Source organism: Cervus canadensis, chromosome 3, assembly GCF_019320065.1.
Source record: "Cervus canadensis isolate Bull #8, Minnesota chromosome 3, ASM1932006v1, whole genome shotgun sequence".
Classification (NCBI taxonomy): domain Eukaryota; kingdom Metazoa; phylum Chordata; class Mammalia; order Artiodactyla; family Cervidae; genus Cervus; species Cervus canadensis.
The window spans coordinates 28874680-28896156 of NC_057388.1; the positions used below are offsets into that span (position 1 = coordinate 28874680).

Genomic DNA, 21477 nt, shown 5'->3' on the forward strand with positions numbered 1-21477 from the left:
AAGTAATACCTCTGCTTTTTAATATGTTGTCTAGGTTGGTCATAACTTTTCTTCCATGGAGTAAAAGTCTTTTAATTTCATGGCTTCAGTCACCATCTGCAGTGATTCTGGAGTCCAAAAAAATAAAGTCTGCCACTATTTCCACTGTTTCCCCATCTATTTGCCATGAAGTGATGGGACTGGACGCCATGATCTTAGTTTACTGAATGTTGAGCTTTAAGCCAACTTTTTCACTCTCCTCTTTCACTTTCATCAAGAAGCTCTTTAGTTCTTCTTCACCTTCTGCCATAAGGGTGGTGTTGTCTGCATATCTGAGGTTATTTCTCCTAGCAATCTTGATTCCAGCTTGTACTTCATCCAGCCCAGTGTTTCTCATGATGTACTCTGCATAAAAGCTAAATAAGCAGGGTGACAATATACAGCCTTGATGTATTCCTTTTCCTATTTGGAACCAGTCTGTTGTTCCATGTCCAGTTCTAACTGTTGCTTCCGGACCTGCATACAGATTTCTCAAGAGGCAGGTCAGGTGGTCTGGTATTCCCAATTCTTGAAGAATTTTCCACAAGTTGTTGTGATTCACATAGTCAAAGGCTTTGTCCTAGTTAATACAGCAGATTATATGTTTTTCTGGAACTCTCTTGCTTTTTCTATGATCCAACTGATGTTGACAACTTGATCTCTGGTTCCTCTGCCTTTTCTAAATCCAGCTTGAACATCTGGAAATTCACAGTTCACATAATGTTGAAGCCTGACTTGGAGAATTTTGAGTATTACTTTACTAGCATGTGAGATGAGTGCAATTATGTGGTAGTTTGAGCATCCTTTGGCATTGCCTTTCTTTGAGATTGGAATGAAAACTGATCCTTTCCAGTCCTGTGGCCACTGCTGAGGTTTCCAGATTTGCTGGCATATTGATTGCCTCACTTTCACAGTATCATCTTTTAGGATTTGAAAAAGCTCAACTGGTATTCCATCACCTCCACTAGGTTTGTTCATCGTGATGCTTCCTAAGGCCCACTTGACTTTGCATTCCAGGATGTCTGGCTCTAGGTGAGTGATCATACCATCGTGGTTATCTGGGTTGTGAAGATCTTTTTTGTATAGTTCTTCTGTGTATTCTTGCCACCTCTTCTTAATATCTTCTGCTTCTGTTAGGTCCATACCATTTCTGTCCTTTTTTTGAGCCCATCTTTGCATGAAATGTTCCCTTGGTATCTCTAATTTTCTTGAAGAGGTCTCTAGTCTTTCCCATTCTATCGTTTTCTTCTATTTCTTTGCACTGATCACTGAGGAAGGCTTTCTTATCTCTCCTTGCTGTTCTTTGGAACTCTGCATTCAAATGGGAACATCTTTCCTTTTCTCCTTTGCTTTTTGCTTCTCTTCTTTTCACAGCTATTTGTAAGGCCTCCTCAGACAGCCATTTTGCTTTTTTGCATTTCTTTTTCTTGGGGATGGTCTTGATCCCTGCTTCCTGTACAATGTCACGAAACTCCGTCTATAGTTCTTCAGGCACTCTATCAGATCTAATCCCTTGAATCTATTTCTCACTTCCACTGTATAATCCTAAGGTATTTGATTTAGGTCATACCTGAATGGTCTAGTGGTTTTCCCTACTTTCTTCAATTTAAACCTGAATTTGGCAATAAGGAGTTCGTGATCTAAGCCACAGTCAGCTGCCGGTCTTGTTTTTGCTGACCGGTCTTATTTTTGTTTTGTTTTATTTTAGCCTCAGAGAGCCTCAAATTTGTTTTGAACCATGCCTATTCCTTACCATGCCCCAGAAAGCTAGTGGTGGCTTTGGTGGGTGATAGGGAAACACTGGAAGGGAAAACAGAGCTAGTCTGTATGGAAAAAAAAACAAAACGTACCAGCCACTCTTCATGGACCACATACTGTGAGCTCTATCCTGAGCTTCGCTCAGCTGGTCTCTGCTCCTCATAGCCACCTGAGGTATGTAGGGCTCATATCTTTGCAGGATGGTGACACCGAGACTGAGATAAGTAAGGAAAACAGCCACCGTGTTAATGCAAGTTAATGTCAGCAGGGGCTCAGGTCCTAAGCCGGGCTGAGCCTCAGCAATGTCTCTGAGTGCATGATGCTCTCCTGAGGGTGTGCAGCCAAACCTGCTCTGTTAGGGATAGGGGGAAAGGAAATGCAGGAAAGTCACCAAATCCCGGGTTGAGATAGTGGAAAGCACCATAGATGAAGGTACCTAGTCATTTTATGGGCTTTGAACGGCCAAAGAGGCCCCTGTGAAGTTGTTTTTCATCTACTTACCAGCATGCTAGAGTTCCTTTATCCCTACTCAAATACTACTTTGTTTTTGTTTTCTAGCAAACACCTGGCAATAGCACATAGCTATAAGAGATCAACCAATTTACTTTTCCAAGGGTGGAAATGATAATAACCTAGAAGGATTAAGACAGTCCACAAATTCACAATGTTTTTAAGATATTTTAATGGCCACTACACATATTTATAGTTAAAAAAATTGAAATGTAAAGACAGAAAGGAAAACAATTTTTTTTAAAAGGTCAAATCATAAAACTCTTTTTCTTCTACATAAACTTCTCTGTATTAGACATTATAGATACTAGAAATCATTAGTCATGTTAAATCGTGTTCACTCTTTCCTAAAGCAAAAGAACTGACTTGCATGTCAATATCTTGGCTGTCCCTCACCTCAGTTATCACCTATCAGTCCAACGTCCAGATAAACAGGCCATTAAACATGTGCCAGCTGCCACTGGGCAAGGTATTTTTGCCTTTTGGCTAAAGGAACTCATACATATTCCTTGTCTCAAATGGTTCTAATAATAAGTCAGTTTTGTTTTAAAGTAAATGTACTACTCACAAGCCTAAGAACATTCTTTTTTTTTTTTTTTTTAAATTTTTTTATTAGTTGGAGGCTAATTGCTTCACAACATTTCAGTGGGTTTTGTCATACATTGATATGAATCAGCCATAGATTTACACTTATTCCCCATCCCGATCCCCCCTCCCATCTCCCTCTCCACCCGATTCCTCTGGGTCTTCCCAGTGCACCAGGCCGGAGCACTTGTCTCATGCATCCCACCTGGGCTGGTGATCTGTTTCACCATAGATAGTATACATGCTGTTCTTTTGAAACATCCCACCCTCACCTTCTCCCACAGAGTTCAAAAGTCTGTTCTGTATTTCTGTGTCTCTTTTTCTGTTTTGCATATAGGGTTATCGTTACCATCTTTCTAAATTCCATATATATGTGTTAGTATGCTGTAATGTTCTTTATCTTTCTGGCTTACTTCACTCTGTATAAGGGGCTCCAGTTTCATCCATCTCATTAGGACTGGTTCAAATGAATTCTTTTTGACGGCTGAGTAATATTCCATGGTGTATATGTACCACAGCTTCCTTATCCATTCATCTGCTGATGGGCATCTAGGTTGCTTCCATGTCCTGGCTATTATAAACAGTGCTGCGATGAACATTGGGGTGCACATGTCTCTTTCAGATCTGGTTTCCTCAGTGTGTATGCCCAGAAGTGGTATTGCTGGGTCATATGGCAGTTCTATTTCCAGTTTTTTAAGGAATCTCCACACTGTTTCCATAGTGGCTGTACTAGTTTGCATTCCCACCAACAGTGTAAGAGGGTTCCCTTTTCTCCACACCCTCTCCAGCATTTATTGCTTGTAGACTTTTGGATAGCAGCCATCCTGACTGGTGTGTAATGGTACCTCATTGTGGTTTTGATTTGCATTTCTCTAATAATGAGTGATGTTGAGCACCTTTTCATGTGTTTGTTAGCCATCTGTATGTCTTCTTTGGAGAAATGTCTGTTTAGTTCTCTGGCCCATTTTTTGATTGGGTCATTTATTTTTCTGGAATTGAGCTGCAGGAGTTGCTTGTATATTTTTGAGATTAATCCTTTGTCTGTTTCTTCATTTGCTATTATTTTCTCCCAATCTGAGGGCTGTCTTTTCACCTTACTTATAGTTTCCTTTGTAGTGCAAAAGCTTTTAAGTTTCATTAGGTCCCATTTGTTTAGTTTTGCTTTTATTTCCAATATTCTGGGAGGTGGGTCATAGAGGATCTTGCTGTGATTTATGTCGGAGAGTGTTTTGCCTATGTTCTCCTCTAGGAGTTTTATAGTTTCTGGTCTTACATTTAGATCTTTAATCCATTTTGAGTTTATTTTTGTGTATGGTGTTAGAAAGTGTTCTAGTTTCATTCTTTTACAAGTGGTTGACCAGTTTTCCCAGCACCACTTGTTAAAGAGGTTGTCTTTTTTCCATTGTATATCCTTGCCTCCTTTGTCAAAGATAAGGTGTCCATAGGTTCGTGGATTTATCTCTGGGCTTTCTATTCTGTTCCATTGATCTATATTTCTGTCTTTGTGCCAGTACCACACTGTCTTGATGACTGTGGCTTTGTAGTAGAGTCTGAAGTCAGGCAGGTTGATTCCTCCAGTTCCATTCTTCTTTCTCAAGATTACTTTGGCTATTCGAGGTTTTTTGTATTTCCATACAAATTGTGAAATTCTTTGGTCTAGTTCTGTGAAAAATACCGTTGGTAGCTTGATAGGGATTGCATTGAATCTATAGATTGCTTTGGGTAGAATAGCCATTTTGACAATATTGATTCTTCCAATCCATGAACACGGTATGTTTCTCCATCTGTTTGTGTCCTCTTTGATTTCTTTCATCAGTGTTTTATAGTTTTCTATGTATAGGTCTTTTGTTTCTTTAGGTAGATATACTCCTAAGTATTTTATTCTTTTTGTTGCAATGGTGAATGGTATTGTTTCCTTAATTTCTCTTTCTGTTTTTTCATTGTTAGTATATAGGAATGCAAGGGATTTCTGTGTGTTAATTTTATATCCTGCCTAAGAACATTCTTAAGCTTTTCTATTAGCATGATTCATGGTGATTTGATCCACACAGATATGTAATGGGCACATATGAGTTCTGAAATATCACCAAGAATACAATAATATATAAAATGGTATACTATAGCCTGCCCTGAGAAGAATAATTTTAATTTGTGCTTTGTTTAAAAAACTTCTTCAAAGCCTTATGACATGAACTACTTCTTTGTATATGTTAAATTTACTTATGAAGAATATTTCTCACAACTAGTAGGGAGAATTTTGGAGTAAAAGATGAAGAATTCTCAATCATGAATTCAGTGGTTCAAATTACACAAGAGAAAGGTACTTACAGATAAATAAGCCTTGAGAACTAAGAATACATGAAATTATGATTAATGCATAGCACAGGGAACTATATTCAATATATGTGATAAACTACAATGGAAAAGAATGTAAAAAAAGAATGTCTTTATGTGTATAACTGAATCACTTTGCTGTATAGCAGAAATTGAAACAACATTGTAAATCAACTATACTTCAATTTAAAAAAAGAATACATGAGATTAGTGTACATATTCACCTATAGAGAAAAATATAAGACTTAATCTTCATAGGCTTAAAAAAAAGTGGTTATGTGGCACTTTAAATTACAGTATGTTTATATTACTTTAAAAGGACAGAAATATATAGGGACACTGGAGCAAAGAGCTGGAAGGAATCACACCCCTGGCTGATTTCAGATGGGCCTTACCAGCTCTGCAGTGCATTTCTTTATTTCTATTTTCACATGAGAGAGAAGTATATGGACATTTGTGTACATCACTGTTCGAGATTTCCTGTTATATGCAGCCATGCCTAATCACAAAAAATATATACGCACAGAAAATTTTCAGGAACTCAAATATAGTATCAGTAACATGGTCTTGTTCTCAAGTTTCTCAAATATCATAAGCATGAAAAGTACATTTAAGGAGAGATGAGTGTTGTGAATTTACCCTAATCTCACTATTGTGAATTTCTAGAATGTGCTGATAAAGAAACATTTGCCTTGCAGGTTTTTGATTTCTTTCTAAAAGAACAAACAACCTCCCCCAGAATACGGTCTAATAGTGTAAATTGTCATCATAATTCTGAGATATGCACTCATAATATGCCAATCAGCACTGGCAGAATTTGAGCCTAGTAAAATCTTTATATAAAAGTCATCAGTGGTGAATGAAAATGGCTTTGCAATGCCTTCAAATTCAGACCAAACCAAACTAAGACACAGGAGGTCACATTTTACATGTTCAACTCTGGGGACAAGAGCTAAAATTAGGATGAAAATATCTCCACCCTGTTCTCTCTGTTCTTTTTTTTTTTTCCTTAACAAAACACATGACACTGGATTTATAATATCTATAAGCCTGCTACACAAAAGCAAAATATGTGCTATCAAGCAAAACAGGAAGAAAATTCTGTGTGTAGGGGGGGACTAACTTGCTCTAAGTATTATGTAAATCTTTCTTCATAACAAGTCTATTTAAGACACATAGAAAGGGAGGTAGAAAGAAGGAAAATACCAGATGCTTTACTTTAATATTAAAACTACTATCTGTCACCAGTGCTGATATAAACACCACTCACCTAAACTCCCGTTCATTTTTAGACTGAGAATTTAAGTAGAAATATCCTACCAGGCATGAGATGGGCAATTTTAACTTCTGCTTTTCATCTTCACACTAAGTAAAGCTCATTTATAGGATTAAAAGATTTAAAAATTAGAAGGTTCATCAAGTATCCTGTATGCTGAAAACAGACAAGAAGGATAACTGTGAAGCAGAAAAGGATACAGGATTGCTCTGAAAGTAATTTTCTGCCACTATTTAGATTACAACAAGATATTCTGGGTATTACAATAAGACAGTTTTCCACACTTTCTGTTCACCCATACGTACCAATTGTCTCATTTTATATTTATTTCTGGGATTTGGGGGGAGGACTGCCAGCCAAACAGCAGCCTTAAGCACAAGGCAAAAAAGCAGCAAACAGAATGAAAAGAATGGTTTCGATTGTAGAGCAAGAAAGCCCCAAGGGCAGAAAATGAGGATAATGGGAAGTGGGAGGGAAAGGTTATAATGAGAAAGACTGCAGAGAGAAATGAGGAAAAGCTCAATTATAGGTGTGTTAAAGACAAAAATTCTCTCACTTGAAGAATATCCCTTTTAGACATGTGCTTGTCAATTACAACAATTCCGTGGCTTTGTACTCTTTACCTAAAGCCGTAATTTGATAGAAACACAGTGAGAGACTTTAACATGCAGTGATTATAATCAACAGACTGCCATCCACTAGCATTCCTTCCTCACACTTATAAGACTATCTGAAATACACACTCTTGTACAGAAAAATCACTTTTTTTCCTCCATTTTCTGACAGGACCCTAAAATTTTTGACTGAGGATGATGTCACAGAATTTAAAAACATGGACAAGAACATCTGATGATCTCACATTAATTCCATCAATAGTAAAGATGACACACAAGATCTCTGAGGGAGAGAGGGGAACACAGGGAAAGAGCTTCTTTATCCACTGAATTGCCTTAAACACAGTCTCGAGTAATTTCATTTGCTGATGTTACATTAAAACTATGGTTCTGCTAAAATTAAACACACTTTTGAGACAGTATCACATCTCCAGAAATTTTAGAATCTGCTGCTCCAAAAATACCTGACTCACATCACACATTTAAACAAGTTTCTGGAAATATAGCTGGACACTCACAAAATCCCAAGTGTTTCTACTAAAGTACAGTATTAAGTATGCCAATATACCCCAAATTCACTGAGAAAATGCGGTCATTTTTAAAACTTTAAGACTTGAGAAAAGCATTTTCTTTTTAAGGAAATAAAAATTCACTTTCCTTTTAAAAAGAACTCCCCCCATCCCGAAAAAAAAAGTTTATTAAGAAAAAAAATCAGCACAAATTAACTGAGAAACTGCTACAGAGATTATAGATTATAGATAGAAAAACAGAAGTAACTGTCTTTATTTTTAAAAGATATATATTAGGGAGACAAAATATAAAGGGAAATCTAAACAAAGCTTTTCTCAAACGCATCTTTATAAGAAAAACTACAAGTAATACTGGGTTTGTCTTTAAAAAGCAACCTTCACCCTATGTCAAAGAGACTATACAGATTTAAGTCAATATCTTATTCACATGATTATAAAACCAAAGATATTCTATATACTTTCTGACTTATTAGAGAGGGCCTTTATGCTTTATATTTAAAAACAGATGGTAATTTTATACATTTTGATTCATTGAAATTTGGTAATTTATGCACATATGTATGGCAACTCTCAGTGTACCACAGTATTTTATTATTTGTAATAATTTATCCACTAGCCATTCTAGGAAATTAGAATTTACTGAGCTGCAAAGAAGAAATACCTAAGGTTCCCCACAGTTGTCTGTCAAAAGAGATGAGGACCACATTGAGCATCTGAGGCAGAGGGAAAGCATTTCAGGGAAAGCAAAGAAAATGGAAATAAGGGGAATAAAGCAAATACAAAGTGCAAAGGTGAATAAAGGAGGAACTCCATTCATTTCTGAGTCTTTTGCTCTGGCTACAGTTTACAAAGGGAAACCCTTGTGGTTTGGGGGGTTGAGGACACACCACCAGGACAGACTTCACAGAAACAAGCAGTCACATGTGTATTTCGTTTAGAGCATAATGTGCGGAGGAAACCTTCAAAGATCCTCTCCCTCACTTCCTGTGTCCAGGACCTGGCCTTCACTCTAACCCATCATAAAGCTGTTAATATTTTCCTTAAAATATTGAAGATGTATTCAAAGAAGAAAATCCAAAAACTCTTGTGAAGATGCACAAGTTTTTCAAAATTCTTATAGTCAGGAGACTAAAGGTCTACTTTCTAAGGTAATTCTTGCCCATTTTGTGCTTCATTTTCCATTTCCTATCTTCAGATCCTCCTGAAATTAATTTCCCACAGCCCTACAATGTTATACCTTGTTTCTATGTGCTCTAGACTTATACTTGAACTTAAAGTACTAGAAGAGATCATGTGGTACAAACATGAAAATGATGTGATTTAAAAAAATGTACTCCACTGATCCAATCTGTTCTAAACAGGAATAGCTTCCCTGAAAAGTATCTGTACTCCTGCCTATATCCTTATCCAATAAACATCTCCTTTTCCCATTGCTCATGTTGTAATGAAAACTTCCACATTTCCATTATTAATCAGCCTACATTAATGACCTTATGCCTCAGCTCTGTCTCACTTCATTTCACCTTGCTTCATTACCAACAGGAGTATTAATTAACCCACAATCTACTGGCAGCGTAAAAGCATCAATTCCCTTGCTATTATTCATAATATCACTTGTTCAAAGGTGGTGTGAATAGATGAGTTCAGAAGATGAACACCTCAAACAAAATTCAGTCAAAATCTGATTTTTAATCATTTCTCATGTGAGTGGTCTGATATAGCATCAGCTGATAATTAGGACTGCTTCCCTCACACTCTCTGTCTTGTGAAACCTTCTGGAAGCAGTCAGACAATCCAGTGGCCACTTTGCTCACAGCTGGAGACCAAGAAGCAAGTCTTTTGTGCTGGAGAGTAGTTCTCCCTAAAGTGACGACTAAAGGGCTTGATTTGAGGTTTATAGCTAGAGCTGAATGCTAGATTTTTTTCCTTCAATTCTGCCTCTTATCCATGATTCCAGTAACTAGACAAAAAAGATGTCTGGGATAAAGCTACGAATACAGCTGGGTTCATTTCCAGATTCAAATGATCCCTCTATCTCTGAAGCACCTTAGTTAACGTCTTCTGCCTTAGTGTCTCTGTTCATTAGCTGGAGATAATCATCCTATACAGGCATCATTCTAAGGAAGCAGACGTTTGTATAAATGGAGTGGTGTCAAAACCTGGCTCTCAAAACTGGAGGGGGCCTCAGACATCATGTGATCTAAGTTCTTTGCTTTCATAAATGAAGCAACCGAGAAAGAAATTTCTATACAATTCTAATTATCTCGTCACTTTGTCAATATTAATTTATAAAGCCTTTCAATACTTCGATTGCAACCAGCAAAAACAATACATTCTCCATATTAGCAATTAGGAGAGAAGCTAAGGGAACTGCCAAGAAACCAAACCAAATGCACAAAGATTATAGAGCAGAACAGAAACCAGACCCTTATATGAGCACTTTTATTCCTAGAGCTCTCTCGACAGCACTTTCAGGATTTTCACTGTCACTGTGGATTGCTGTTTCAAGCCTTTGCTTTATCTGGAAAAACAAGTCTTTGCTGAACAGTGGGTCTCTCATCTGCATCTGAGGCACACCCAGGGTAGCTGGAGTTAGGGCTAATGAATTTCTTCAGTCTTTCCTTGATTTTTTTCATTAGCATGTATGCAAACAGAATTAACCTAATATTTAAAATTGACAGCTCCATAAAGCTGAAAAAGACCCCAAGTGGCAACCTAGTCCAGTTATGAGTCTCTGAGAAAGTTATTTGCACAGGTCAGGAAAGTAAACGGCTGATACCAAGCAACTACAGCGATACAAAGCCTACAACTTCTAGCTAAAGCAAGTACCATCCGGGGATACCCATGGCTACATCAAATTCCTTTTATGTCTTGTATCTATTTATTTTCTCAACTATTTCCTTAGGTTCTGAACTTTGCTGAATAGGACCAGAAACTTCATGTTAATTCTCTATACTACTTTAGATATGCTAAGATATAGCTTCTTTATCTTCAATGACATATAGATACAGTTCTCCCACACTAGTGCCTGTAATGAGATTGGTTATTTAGCACCCATTCATTTCACATCCACTGGTTCTCTCTTTGTTTTTTGGCTGACTCCCCCCATTAAAATGTAAGCCCCACAGAGGAGTTGGGAGTAGTCTGTTTACAGCTGTGTCCCCATGGCTACAAGAGTGCCTACATAATAGCAGAGGTTAAAGATAATTGTGGAAGGAAGGAATTAAAATTTTCTTTGGCATTCATCACATGTATATTGGCTTCCCTGATAGCTCAGTTGGTAAAGAATCTGCCTGCAATGCAGGAGACCCCAGTTTGATCCCTGGGTTGGAAAGATCCCCTGAAGAAGGGAAAGGCTACCCACTCCAGTATTCTGGCCTGGAGAGTTCCATGGACTGTATAGTCCATGGGGTCACAAAGAGTCAGACATGACTGAGCGACTTTTACTTTCACACGTATATATAAACTGGACACTCAAAAATACACTGTTGTATTTTATTATAGGAGCAGCGTGTAAAGTTAAAAGTAGAGGAATTACAGAGGGAGCGTTAGTCTGAGAGCCAGGATGCAGTACATTTCATCACGGGGGCAGCGGGAGGGGGGGAAACCCACTGCTTTTCTCTGGCAAGAGACTGTTTCTGAATATCCCCAAATGGCCTGGTAATAAAACTCTCTGCAAATGTATTTTACTAGTTGGTGATAAATCAAAGCTGTTCTTTGTAAACGTTATAGCATAATTTCTGAAAGGAACTTAAGCAGTTTCCCACTGGAAACTTGTGTTCTACACAAACATGCATAAATCATCACCAGATAGGGCCACTGGGCCTTGAATTCCAAGTCTGCTACCCCATCAACATTCTAACTGCTCTCTGAGTGAGGCTGAAGAGACACAGCAGGAAGACAGAGCAACACGAAATCAGGCCAAATGACCTAAGTCCTTGTGCCATGCCTAAGTGATGGTGAGGTAAGCATAAAATGATGGTGAGGTTCTGGCAGGTGTCTACATGAACATTAAGGGCTCCAGAGCTAGAATTCTACAGTTCTGTGACATATTTTGAAAGGAAAGGGTTGATATAAATCTCTTTGGACCAAAGCATTTTAGTGATGAAAGACACTTCAGAAATCACTTCATGTATAACTGCTCAAAGTCTCAGGCTGGTTTACTAACAGAGTTCAGAGCCAGGACCCAACACTTCAGAATCTCATCTGAGTACCCTTTCTACTCTGCTAGCTGTGTGTTCTCCTTTCTCAGAAGGTCATTTCTTACAGAACTAAGTGTTCTTGGCTGTAAGACTGAAGGACCACCCAGAGATCCGTGGGGCATGACAGAACCCTGGCAAAAATCCAAATGGGTTCTGCCCACTATACCATCGACTCCTCATTCCAAGAATTGACAGCAAAGAGCTGTGTGACCAACACCACTGTTTCCTTGGATTATCTCCTCTTTTCGAAACTGTTTTAGAGGCTTGACCAACAATGCAGGTTTGTGATTCTGAACTTCTCAGGCTGCAGAGGCTCTGGGGCAGGAAAACAGTGGATACAAGGCCAGATATGAGCCGAGGAGAGGGAGTGGAGAGGGCGGTGGAGGAAAGTAGAAATGACCCCCCTAGCTCCCAGGGGCAAATATATAACTATTCGACACGTGGAATTTGTCCTTGAAGAAAGTGGGGAGACAAAGTCATCATCCTAGCTCTGTGGCTCTCAGACCTGGCTACGCACAGAATCACCTGTGGAGCTTTCAAAGACCATAAGGCTTAGGTCTCAACTTAGGTCAACTGAATCAGCATCTCTGTGGTGGGACTCAGATATCAGTATTTTGAAAAATGTCCCGTGTGCTGCTAATGATGCAGCCACAGATAAGATCTATGACTGGTCTATGACGTGTCACATGATACCACAAAAATAAAAAGACAAATCCAAGATAATGTTATATGCATGTTAACGGCATAAAACCATGGGGAGCCTCCCAACCATCTAAAAGCTCTGTGCCAGCCCCCAAAAGTTCTAGTCCTCCACAGCCATGCGGACACAGTCTTAAAAAGATCTGGTCACCTGCAAAAGAAAGCCTGGAACAGAAGGACCAAACAGCTTTTCAGAAATCCTAAAATATAAGGAAATTAAGGAAGAAGTTCACCTAGATTGTCTTCTGTATTTCCAATGATCAGGAAAAAAGGCATTCTTAATTTTCCTTCAAAAGAAGTATGTATCATGTATTCAGGACAGGCTTGCTGTTAGCAGGGTGAAGAAGGTTAAAAAAGTCAGTGAAAAACTGTCATGCCTGTTCTAGCTCCACTCAAGGTCCCATTGGTACAGTGCTCCAAAAACACTACTAAGCTGGAGATGGAGAAGAGCTGTGGCACCCCATCGATTAAGTGAGACACTCCTAAGACATAAACCAGGTGTCAACTTTCACAGAGGTGGCTGCCTCGCAACACAGGTAAGGGACTCACTTTCTCCATGACGCAAGGAGCCTTGTAGATGCTACTGAAGGCACACCAGTCGCATGGACTAAACTGTGGTCAACACACATTGAGTACTGGATATTCTGAATGGTAACCTCATGAACTAAGAATAGCCATTCCTGGAAGAAAGCAGGTCAAGCCTAGTAAGCATGACAGGATTTACCCGTTTCCACTATCCTAGTCTCTGTTTTTCTTGAAAACCTGTTCACACAAGCATATTTGCTTTGAAAAGATGAAAAAAAAACCTAAGACACAGAAGAAACAGGACAGCAAATCATGTCCTCTTCTCTGTTTCCCCTAATTACTCATCGTAATGCAGACGTAGGAAAAGAAATCAGTAGGAAGGATTTCCTCTGGGGAATCCATCTGATACATAGAGTGTCGCCCCCATCCTCCCCACTTTGAAACAGAAATCGTTATTCCTGACAGAAGCATCTCAAGACAAAACATACTGCATCCCCTCCAGGGAGGGGAAGGGGTTAAATAGGAGCAGCCATCACCACTGACCAGGGAAGTGGTGCAGACTTACACCTCCAGCCCCCAGCTCCTCCACTCACAGCAAACTGGTTTTCTTGCTTCTTGCCTTCCATGTAATTCTCCTGGGCTAGGAATGCCCAATGATATCTGTCCTATTTCTGGGAAGATGGAAGACAGAGCTGCTTGATTTTCCCCTAACATTCCAAATGCTTCAAGTCAGAACCTGAACCTTGAAGGAAAAGGAACTCTTTGCAAACAGCTTCAGGCTTTGCCTGTTCACCAACAGATATCCAGTTACCAGACTCAAATAGTTTTTCAATTTTAAACAATGAAGGATTATGCATTCATTCATTTATCCATTCATTCCACAGATAATCAAAGGATGGGCTTTTGTGCCTGGTGCTACCAGAGAGGAAAGGTAGGCACACAGAAGACTATGATATGAAAATAAGCATAGTAAGTGTCGTGTGGATCAAATCATTTAGGAAAATCATTAGCAGGTTGCTTGTAAGCATCTCCAACATTTTTTGCTTTTTAAAACTCAGTTTGATATGGTGATAGAATACTATATGAATTGTTTTCTATTCCATTCTTAATTCAGGTAATAACAAAAATACATTATCTCATATTTCTGTTCCACTTAATTAAGTAAACTTTTTTTTCTGCTTGCATCTTAACATCAATTAGTAATCACTTGAACCTGTCTCATCTATTGGGTCATGCACCTACACTTTAACAATGAAGTGACTTTTGTGCAAAAAGATGGGGAATAGCTTGCATCTCTTGCTTAGTTAACTTCCCCAGCCTCTGGCAGGTACAGGAATGTAAGAATCAAGATCAGGCTCATCCCAACCCGCACCATTTATTTCCTCCCATGTCCCTTTCTCTCTCACTGCCACTGGGGCCATGTGGACGACCACCATATGGCTCCACCCGGCTCCATACGGCTCCAGCTCCCTAAAAGGGGTGCTCAAGAACATAAAAACGCTGCTGTATACTTTTATTGCAGCCCCTTCTCATTTTCCTCCATCTGTCTTCCATATGTTTACGAGACTCTATTAGACCCCTGAATACATAGGCCTTTTATAATAAGGGTTGCCAGCCTGAGCGAGATAAAGAACTGAAATTCACTTCTATCAGTGACAAGAGGCCACAGCTACTTTAAAATATGTGATTCATTTGGTATTCAAACTAGAACAAACTCATAATCACTTTTCTCCCATTTTTACATGAAACTGATATTCTATTTATGAGATTTCTTTTAGTTTTATCAACAAAAGCCACATATGGGTCTTTCTGTTGTATTTTCTCCAAGTGCTGTTCATGAAGTTTGGAAGAACTGTGTGTGACTTCTACTTAGGTGTCCCTATGATATTACACATCCATCTCTCTCTAAAGTTGATTTTTTCATTTTCATAAAACTCCTTTGATCAGAGCAAGTATTGTTACCATTTTTCCCCTCAGGTGTCTCTGCAAACACATAAAGTTTCACATGTGTCCTCTGCAAATGTTAAGGAAATGAGGAGGAGTGAGGAGGGGCTGACCCCAGCAGGACTGAGGCCACCCCACTGAGTCCTGGTCCTCTCTGCTTTGCTCAGCACCTGGAAAGGGTGACACATTAGACCCCAGTGTTGCTATAATCTAAAACAAACTAGGAATAACAGTCACGACACACCAGGTACAACACCATTTCCCAACAGGAGGCAACCACTGGCATTACTAAGAGGGATCAGGGTGACTTTTCATTCCCAGTGTTAAGTATGGGAGCTTGTTAGTAGGCACCAGGACTTCCCCGGAGGCTCAGTGATAAAGGACCTGTGTGCCAATCCAACAGACACAGGTTCAATCCCTGCATCGGCAAGATGCCCTGCAGGAGGAAATGCAACCCACTCCAGTATTCTTGCCTGGGAAATCCCATGGACAGCGGGGCTTAGCACGCTACAGTCCACAGGGTTGCAAGAGTCGGACACGACTGAGCGATTAAACAACAACAACAAGGCCATCTTTCACAAAAAACCAATGATAGTGAGAACAAAGGAAAAAAAGAAACCAAGTAGGCCTAGTATTGAGTTCAGTAATCTCTACTCTTATTTATACAACTTAGACATAAAGTCCTGTGCCCAGAACAGAACTGCAGTGCTATTAAGAACAAGCCACTGAATCTCCCAACCTGGTACCCGTGTTCAAAGATGTCTTCATGGCAGATAACCTGTCTGTAATCAAGTCCAAACCACCTGTGTAAAGCAGTCTGGTAATCGGTACACAGAAAATTATGGCCGGTTCCACAATGACCACCTCTGATGAAGCAGAACTTGGCTTCTGCTTCAGTTTACTGAATGTGCAAAATACTCAATTGTGCATTATTACTCAACTGTGCAAATACTACTCAAATGTGCAAAATATTAATACACAGACAAGCAAAAACCACCCAGCAAATGCCACAAGAATACATTTTTCTTTTAGCTTGTCTGTGTATAAATGACTATTGCCATTTTCCCCCCCAAACATACATAAGGCAAAGTAAAGTTTTTATTTGAATTGTGAGATCAAACAATAACACTACTGGTAGGATGCATGATGGAGTCATTTTGCCTTTTTAAAAACTCAATTGCATATTCCATGTATCTTTGTTCCTCTTAATGTCCTTCATAATGCAGCACAGATCAGTTAAGTTCAGACAAAACTGCCAGGACCCAAGGAAATTCTTGTTCTCACCTGAGCTATCCTTTCAAAATCCTTCCCGCATGGGAAAAACTTAAGGAGTGAGTTATCAGTACAAAGTATTGTACCAATACAACCCCCAAATGCCTTTCATTGATGCAGTCCATGTACTGCAAACTTAGATCATGACAGGTGCTATGGTGGCAGCAAAAAGTGCATTTTAGTCAGGGGATCAAGTCACAGAATTCAGGCTAAAGCCAGAGGCCTATTCATTGGGATAACTGCTCCAGGCTGAAACAAATTACAAATCCTGGTTAAAAGAATCCAGCACTGCCCTGTGTGATGAAGGAAGTTTAGGTAGATTTATGCAGGGGTGAAAAAGCTAAGCAGGTATTTTCCCTGCGGATTAAACAGAAGGACAAGGAATCTGACCAAGAAGACTTCAGTGAATTATCATTTCTAGTCTGAGAAGCTCTGAGTCTTATATTCTGCACAGTAGGGCTTGCTCTGAGCAGTTTGTGAAACACTTGGAAAAACGCAGAAGTTGCCGCTAAGCTTCCAGTTGCTGAATAGTTGCATTAATTGTTGACATTTTGGCAGGGAGGCTCCTCCTGCCAGCTCAGAGCTTCCCACCGGCTAGGTAAATGCTTGCTGGTAACCCCCATCTCCCTTGTAATCCTTCCCATTCAACACTGGCTACTGGATGCTGGCCTCGTGTCAACTGCCTTTAGGTGAGATTTGGTTAAAAAAAAAAAAAAAAAAAAATTGCCAGCAAAACAAGAATACGTGCCTTCCTAACATTTTCTTTGTACAGCCACTTACCAGGCGTCTGCTGGGATCTCCATGCGTCCATTTACTGGATTTAAACAAAACGACAGGAGGCTAAGGGGGAGGCGCACAAAGGTTTGCTGGCTCAGCCCACCCCCGCGTTGCTGCTTTGGCTAGGGAAGGAGACTTGCCCCTCGGGAAACTGATAACGGCGCTGCAGCCCTGAGTCTGGAAGAAGCGGGAGACACCCCCCTGCCTTACCTGTTTCTTTGTCCTGGACTTCTTCCAGGTGCAAGTCATTCAAAAGGTGCTCCAAGATCTTCTCCGGGGTCCCGGACACGACCACATATCTGTCAGAGAGCAGAGAGTCCACCGAGTCCTCCTCAGTGGAGGACTGTGAGCGGCTGCTCCACTCCTCGTCCTCATCCTCCTCGTCAATGTATTTGAAATAAGGCACATCGAAGGTGGGCAGGGGCAGCTCTCGGTCTGCCAGCGCGGCAGCGGAGGGATCCTTTCTTTCTAAGTGAGGGTCAAAGACCCTCAGCCGGGAGCTGCCCATTCTGCACGGCCACTAACAAAGGCATCCCCTAGATGCTCAGGGATCTTGCCACCTCTGTCCTTTTGCTGGGATCCGAGTCCATCTGGCTGCTAGGAGCTCTGCAGTCAGCTAGAACGCTAGCTAGCTGGCTCGAGAGGCGGAGAAAAAAAGGGAGGGAGGGAGGGAAGAGGCGGCAGAGAGAGCGAGTGAGATGGAGCGGGAGAAGGGGAGGCAGGCAGGGAAAGGAAACAGAAGCGCGGGGCTCCGGTGAAAACTCTCACCTCCAATCGCTCTCGGCGCGCCCCGCCGGGGGGGCTGGGCCGCAGCTCTGCACTCTCTTCAGCACCAGGACACTCTGGTCCTGCTCTTTCACCTCAACAGTCGTCACTTCATCATCCTGCTTTAATTGCCGACCCGAGTGATGGATGGAAGAAGGAAAAAGCGAGAGAAGATTAAAAGGCAAAAAAAAAAAAAAAGGCCAACAAAAGCTGCAATCTCTCAAGTTGCTTTCCCACCTAATCGCTTTATAGATTCAGAACAAATTAGGAATCTGGTCAAGAATCTCTGTCTAATGGTACTGGGGCCAGGATCAAGTTCTTTGGACACATAAAGCATTAGAAAGACATACATACTTTAAAGGAAACTGAAAAAAACACAGTGAGGATGGGAGTCGGAGTTCATTTTTAAAACTACTTGAATGATCTGAATAAAGAAATCCAAAGTTCAAAGTCTCAGAAACACAAAACACTGATTGCATGTGTATTATTCTTTTACCTGGTTACTGCTTCTTAAACAGTCACTATATTAAAACCGGAAAACCATACAAAACACTAAAACAATGAGCAAGCCATATTAAGTAGATGCAATGGCTGTGTATTGTCATTTACATCACAGTCTTACTTGAAAAGGTGGGCAGAAAACTACTCATTCTATTCTTCTGTTCATCCCCCTGCCCAAGCAAATTTGAGATGGCCTTCACATTTATCATGTACTTGTTTTGCCAGGATACAAGCAAAAAATGGATCCTCTAGTTAGAATCTCATCTGGGCTGAAATTCGGTTGTCACGGGTGAGTGCACTGACTTTCTTCACCTCGGTCACTTTTAACACGGACAGAAGGCCAAACAATCACTCATTTCTGCAGACACAGCTTCCAGGGCCAGAGCCCAGCATGGCCCGCTGACGAGGCTCTGTTGGAGTTGGGCTCACTGCTGACCCAGCAGTGTGGAGCCACCCCGAGTGATGAACACTTTCAGAGTGTGGAGTGTGAAATTCTGATTGGCAACATCCAGCCAGAGGAAATTGGGGGCGGGGGGGCACGGTGTGTGTAAGAGACACACAGGAGAAAATTTAACTTCTGTATCTCCAAGGATCTGAGCAAAAGATTGATGCAAGAAGCTGAGAGCCTACAAGCATCACCTTAAAAATGATGCTACAAAGGGAAACAGGTCCTGGGGTTCCAGGCATGTTTCTATGTTCTTGCTCCTGGTAGAAAACCTACATAAATTAGGTATAAACACACAAAAAGAACATTTTCCCCCAAGTAGATAAAAAGTACTATGTCTTCATGCCTTATTAATCAGTTTTCCACTGATTAACTGGAGATGCCAATGTATTTTATTCACCTTCCATAAGAATAGGAAGGCACTATTCTTGTCATAATTGCCAACCAAGTCAATGGGAATACTAAGATTTCAACTCCCAATGTTCTCATTTCTAAGAAAATGTAGCAACCTACTCATTCGAGTTCTCCAAGATCTTAAAAATAAAAACTACTAGTCATTCCAAACAGCAATATAATTTTATGATCATGTCTTTTTAATCTCTTAGTGGCAAATAATTTTACTATGTAAAACTGATGTATTACATTTCAGCAAGGTCAGACACGCAGTTACTGTGGCAATTAATGCTGGATATTCATTGTTAAAGTCCCCGAGGATGGCAGCGACTCCTGTAACATGAATACCAATGTGTAATTGCTATCTTTCATTTCTCCAAGGAGGTTCTTTTGTTATCCATGTGGCTGAAGTGAAATAAGGTGGCTGGAATGATGAGCATAATATTGACCCCCCAAAAAGTAGGGGGGGTGGCAAAATGGAGTCTGGGATACTGAGACACAGAAGCAGATAATTCAGTAAAGAGCAGGTCTGAAAGGACAAAAAGCTTCCTCTGGCTTTCCTCTTGTCGTAAGCCAATACTCATTTTATATGAGCCCGCTGTCATTTTGAAGTACATTTTACATTCTACGTGCATGTGATATATGGCATTATTAACTTCCGCAGGCCATGTGCATACATATGGATGGGAAGGGCTTCTCTAATGTCTGTGTAACTAATATGTATTACAGGGCTGTGCATGGAGCAGCTACACTCTGCTGGGCAGGGGACTAGCTGAACCATATTGATGCACTATCAATAGCATCTTATGTCACAGTGGTAGTTTCCATTTTGAAAACCTGTTAAAAAATAAAGAAGCGAAAAAGCAGAAAAATCAATGTATAAAGGGAGATGGAAGTTATCTAAAATTGCCGTGAAAACATAATAACCCTATGTATTATATCTGCTCTCAAGAAGGAAGGTGAGATTAATGCCTCGCATCCAACATATGCCAAACTGCTCTTCCTGAAAAACAGCAGAAGTACCGGAGTTGAGGCTCTGGTCATGAAACTTCATTCTGGTGCTTGCTCAGCTAAGAATAAAGGTATTCAGCGAACAAATGAAAAGAAATGCATTCAATGACAAATAGTTTGTGAAATGCAAGTACAGCATTAAAATGCTTAACTTATAGACAATCATTCAACAGACAGTGGAGGGGGGCGGGTTTCCTGTGGGGAAGGTGTTGTGCCAACCACTAAGGGGCAAGCGGAGGTGAGGAAGACTGGTGCCCTGCCCTTAGATGACAAGGTGATAGCTCCATAACGCAAGTCTAATGTGGTGAGCTCCCCAAGACAAGTCCATATGCAAGAAGCAAAAGCAAAGGTAGGACTCATGGGATTTGACTGTCAAAGGTGACAGATCGAATCCCAGAGCTGTGCGTGACAGAGAACGGAAGTGCCATTAAACGGGGCAAAAAAACTGGTTCTGCTGAGACTGATGGATCTGGTTTCAGACAACTGATGTTTCAGGACTGACAATACATCACGCTGTAGATGTTTAGCAAGCAGTTAGAAATAAAGAACGAGGCCTCTGTATGAAGGCCAAGGACAGAGACAAATCTGTGAATTATCCCAGTTAGGGAGTGGGTGAGACTGTCAAAGGGAAGCAGGAGAGAAAGGGGATTATGAAGATGGATAAAGGAAGAGAAAACATAGAAATAGAGAGGAAAAGAGAGGGATCAGAGTCACGAGGAAACCTACTAAAGAGATGATGAAGAAGTGAAACCAAGATGAGCCAGGAGTAGGTGGAGGGCAACGAAAAGCTTATCTGATGTCATCAAGCTTACGAAGATGAAGAGTCCACGAGAAAGTGATGTCAAGACCACAGTTAAGTCCAGCGGTGGGAAGAGGAGTGTTGAGGTGTGAGAGGACACGGAGGAAGTGCACAGATGAGACAGACCTCCTTAGAATGTCACCAGGAAGGGAAGGAGTCCGGCTGAAGAGGCTGTCTGGCTGGGGAAGTGGGGAGGTGAAGGGTGATGGAAAAGAGGCGAGACAGGTCAGGAACAGGTGTGAAGGGGTGAGGCTACCGCAGGACCAAGAGTTCCTCCTTTCAGAGAGTATCAGGGCAAAGAAGACAATGGAGGTTTAGGGGAAAAAAAATAGAGCAGGGAAAAGAAGAAAGCTGAGGTAGAACAGATGAGATGGTTTCCATCATCTTTGCAGAGTATGAGTTGAGACCCTCTTCTGGGCGGAGGGGGTTCACTGGTGGCCCAAAGAGAAAATTATTGGAGAAATGGCTTTGGGGGTGCAACAGGGGATAAACAAGTTATGGAAAAAGCAATTGCCAGAC

The 21477-nt window shown here is 40.6% G+C and overlaps 1 protein-coding gene across 4 annotated transcripts in view; it reads right to left on the reverse strand.

Moving 5' to 3' along the window:
* RAPGEF5 (Rap guanine nucleotide exchange factor 5) overlaps positions 1–21477 on the reverse strand; it is a 232373-nt gene that overhangs the window by 57048 nt on the left and 153848 nt on the right. For 3 of the 4 annotated variants that reach the window (XM_043462811.1, XM_043462813.1, XM_043462814.1), the window contains 2 exons: positions 17813–17931; positions 17255–17343 (listed from right to left, as the gene is read on the reverse strand). In XM_043462811.1, coding sequence (XP_043318746.1) covers positions 17255–17343; positions 17813–17931 — 208 coding nt within the window. The remainder of the gene's footprint in view (positions 1–17254; positions 17344–17812; positions 17932–21477) is intronic. The other variant, XM_043462812.1, reaches the window with a different exon arrangement.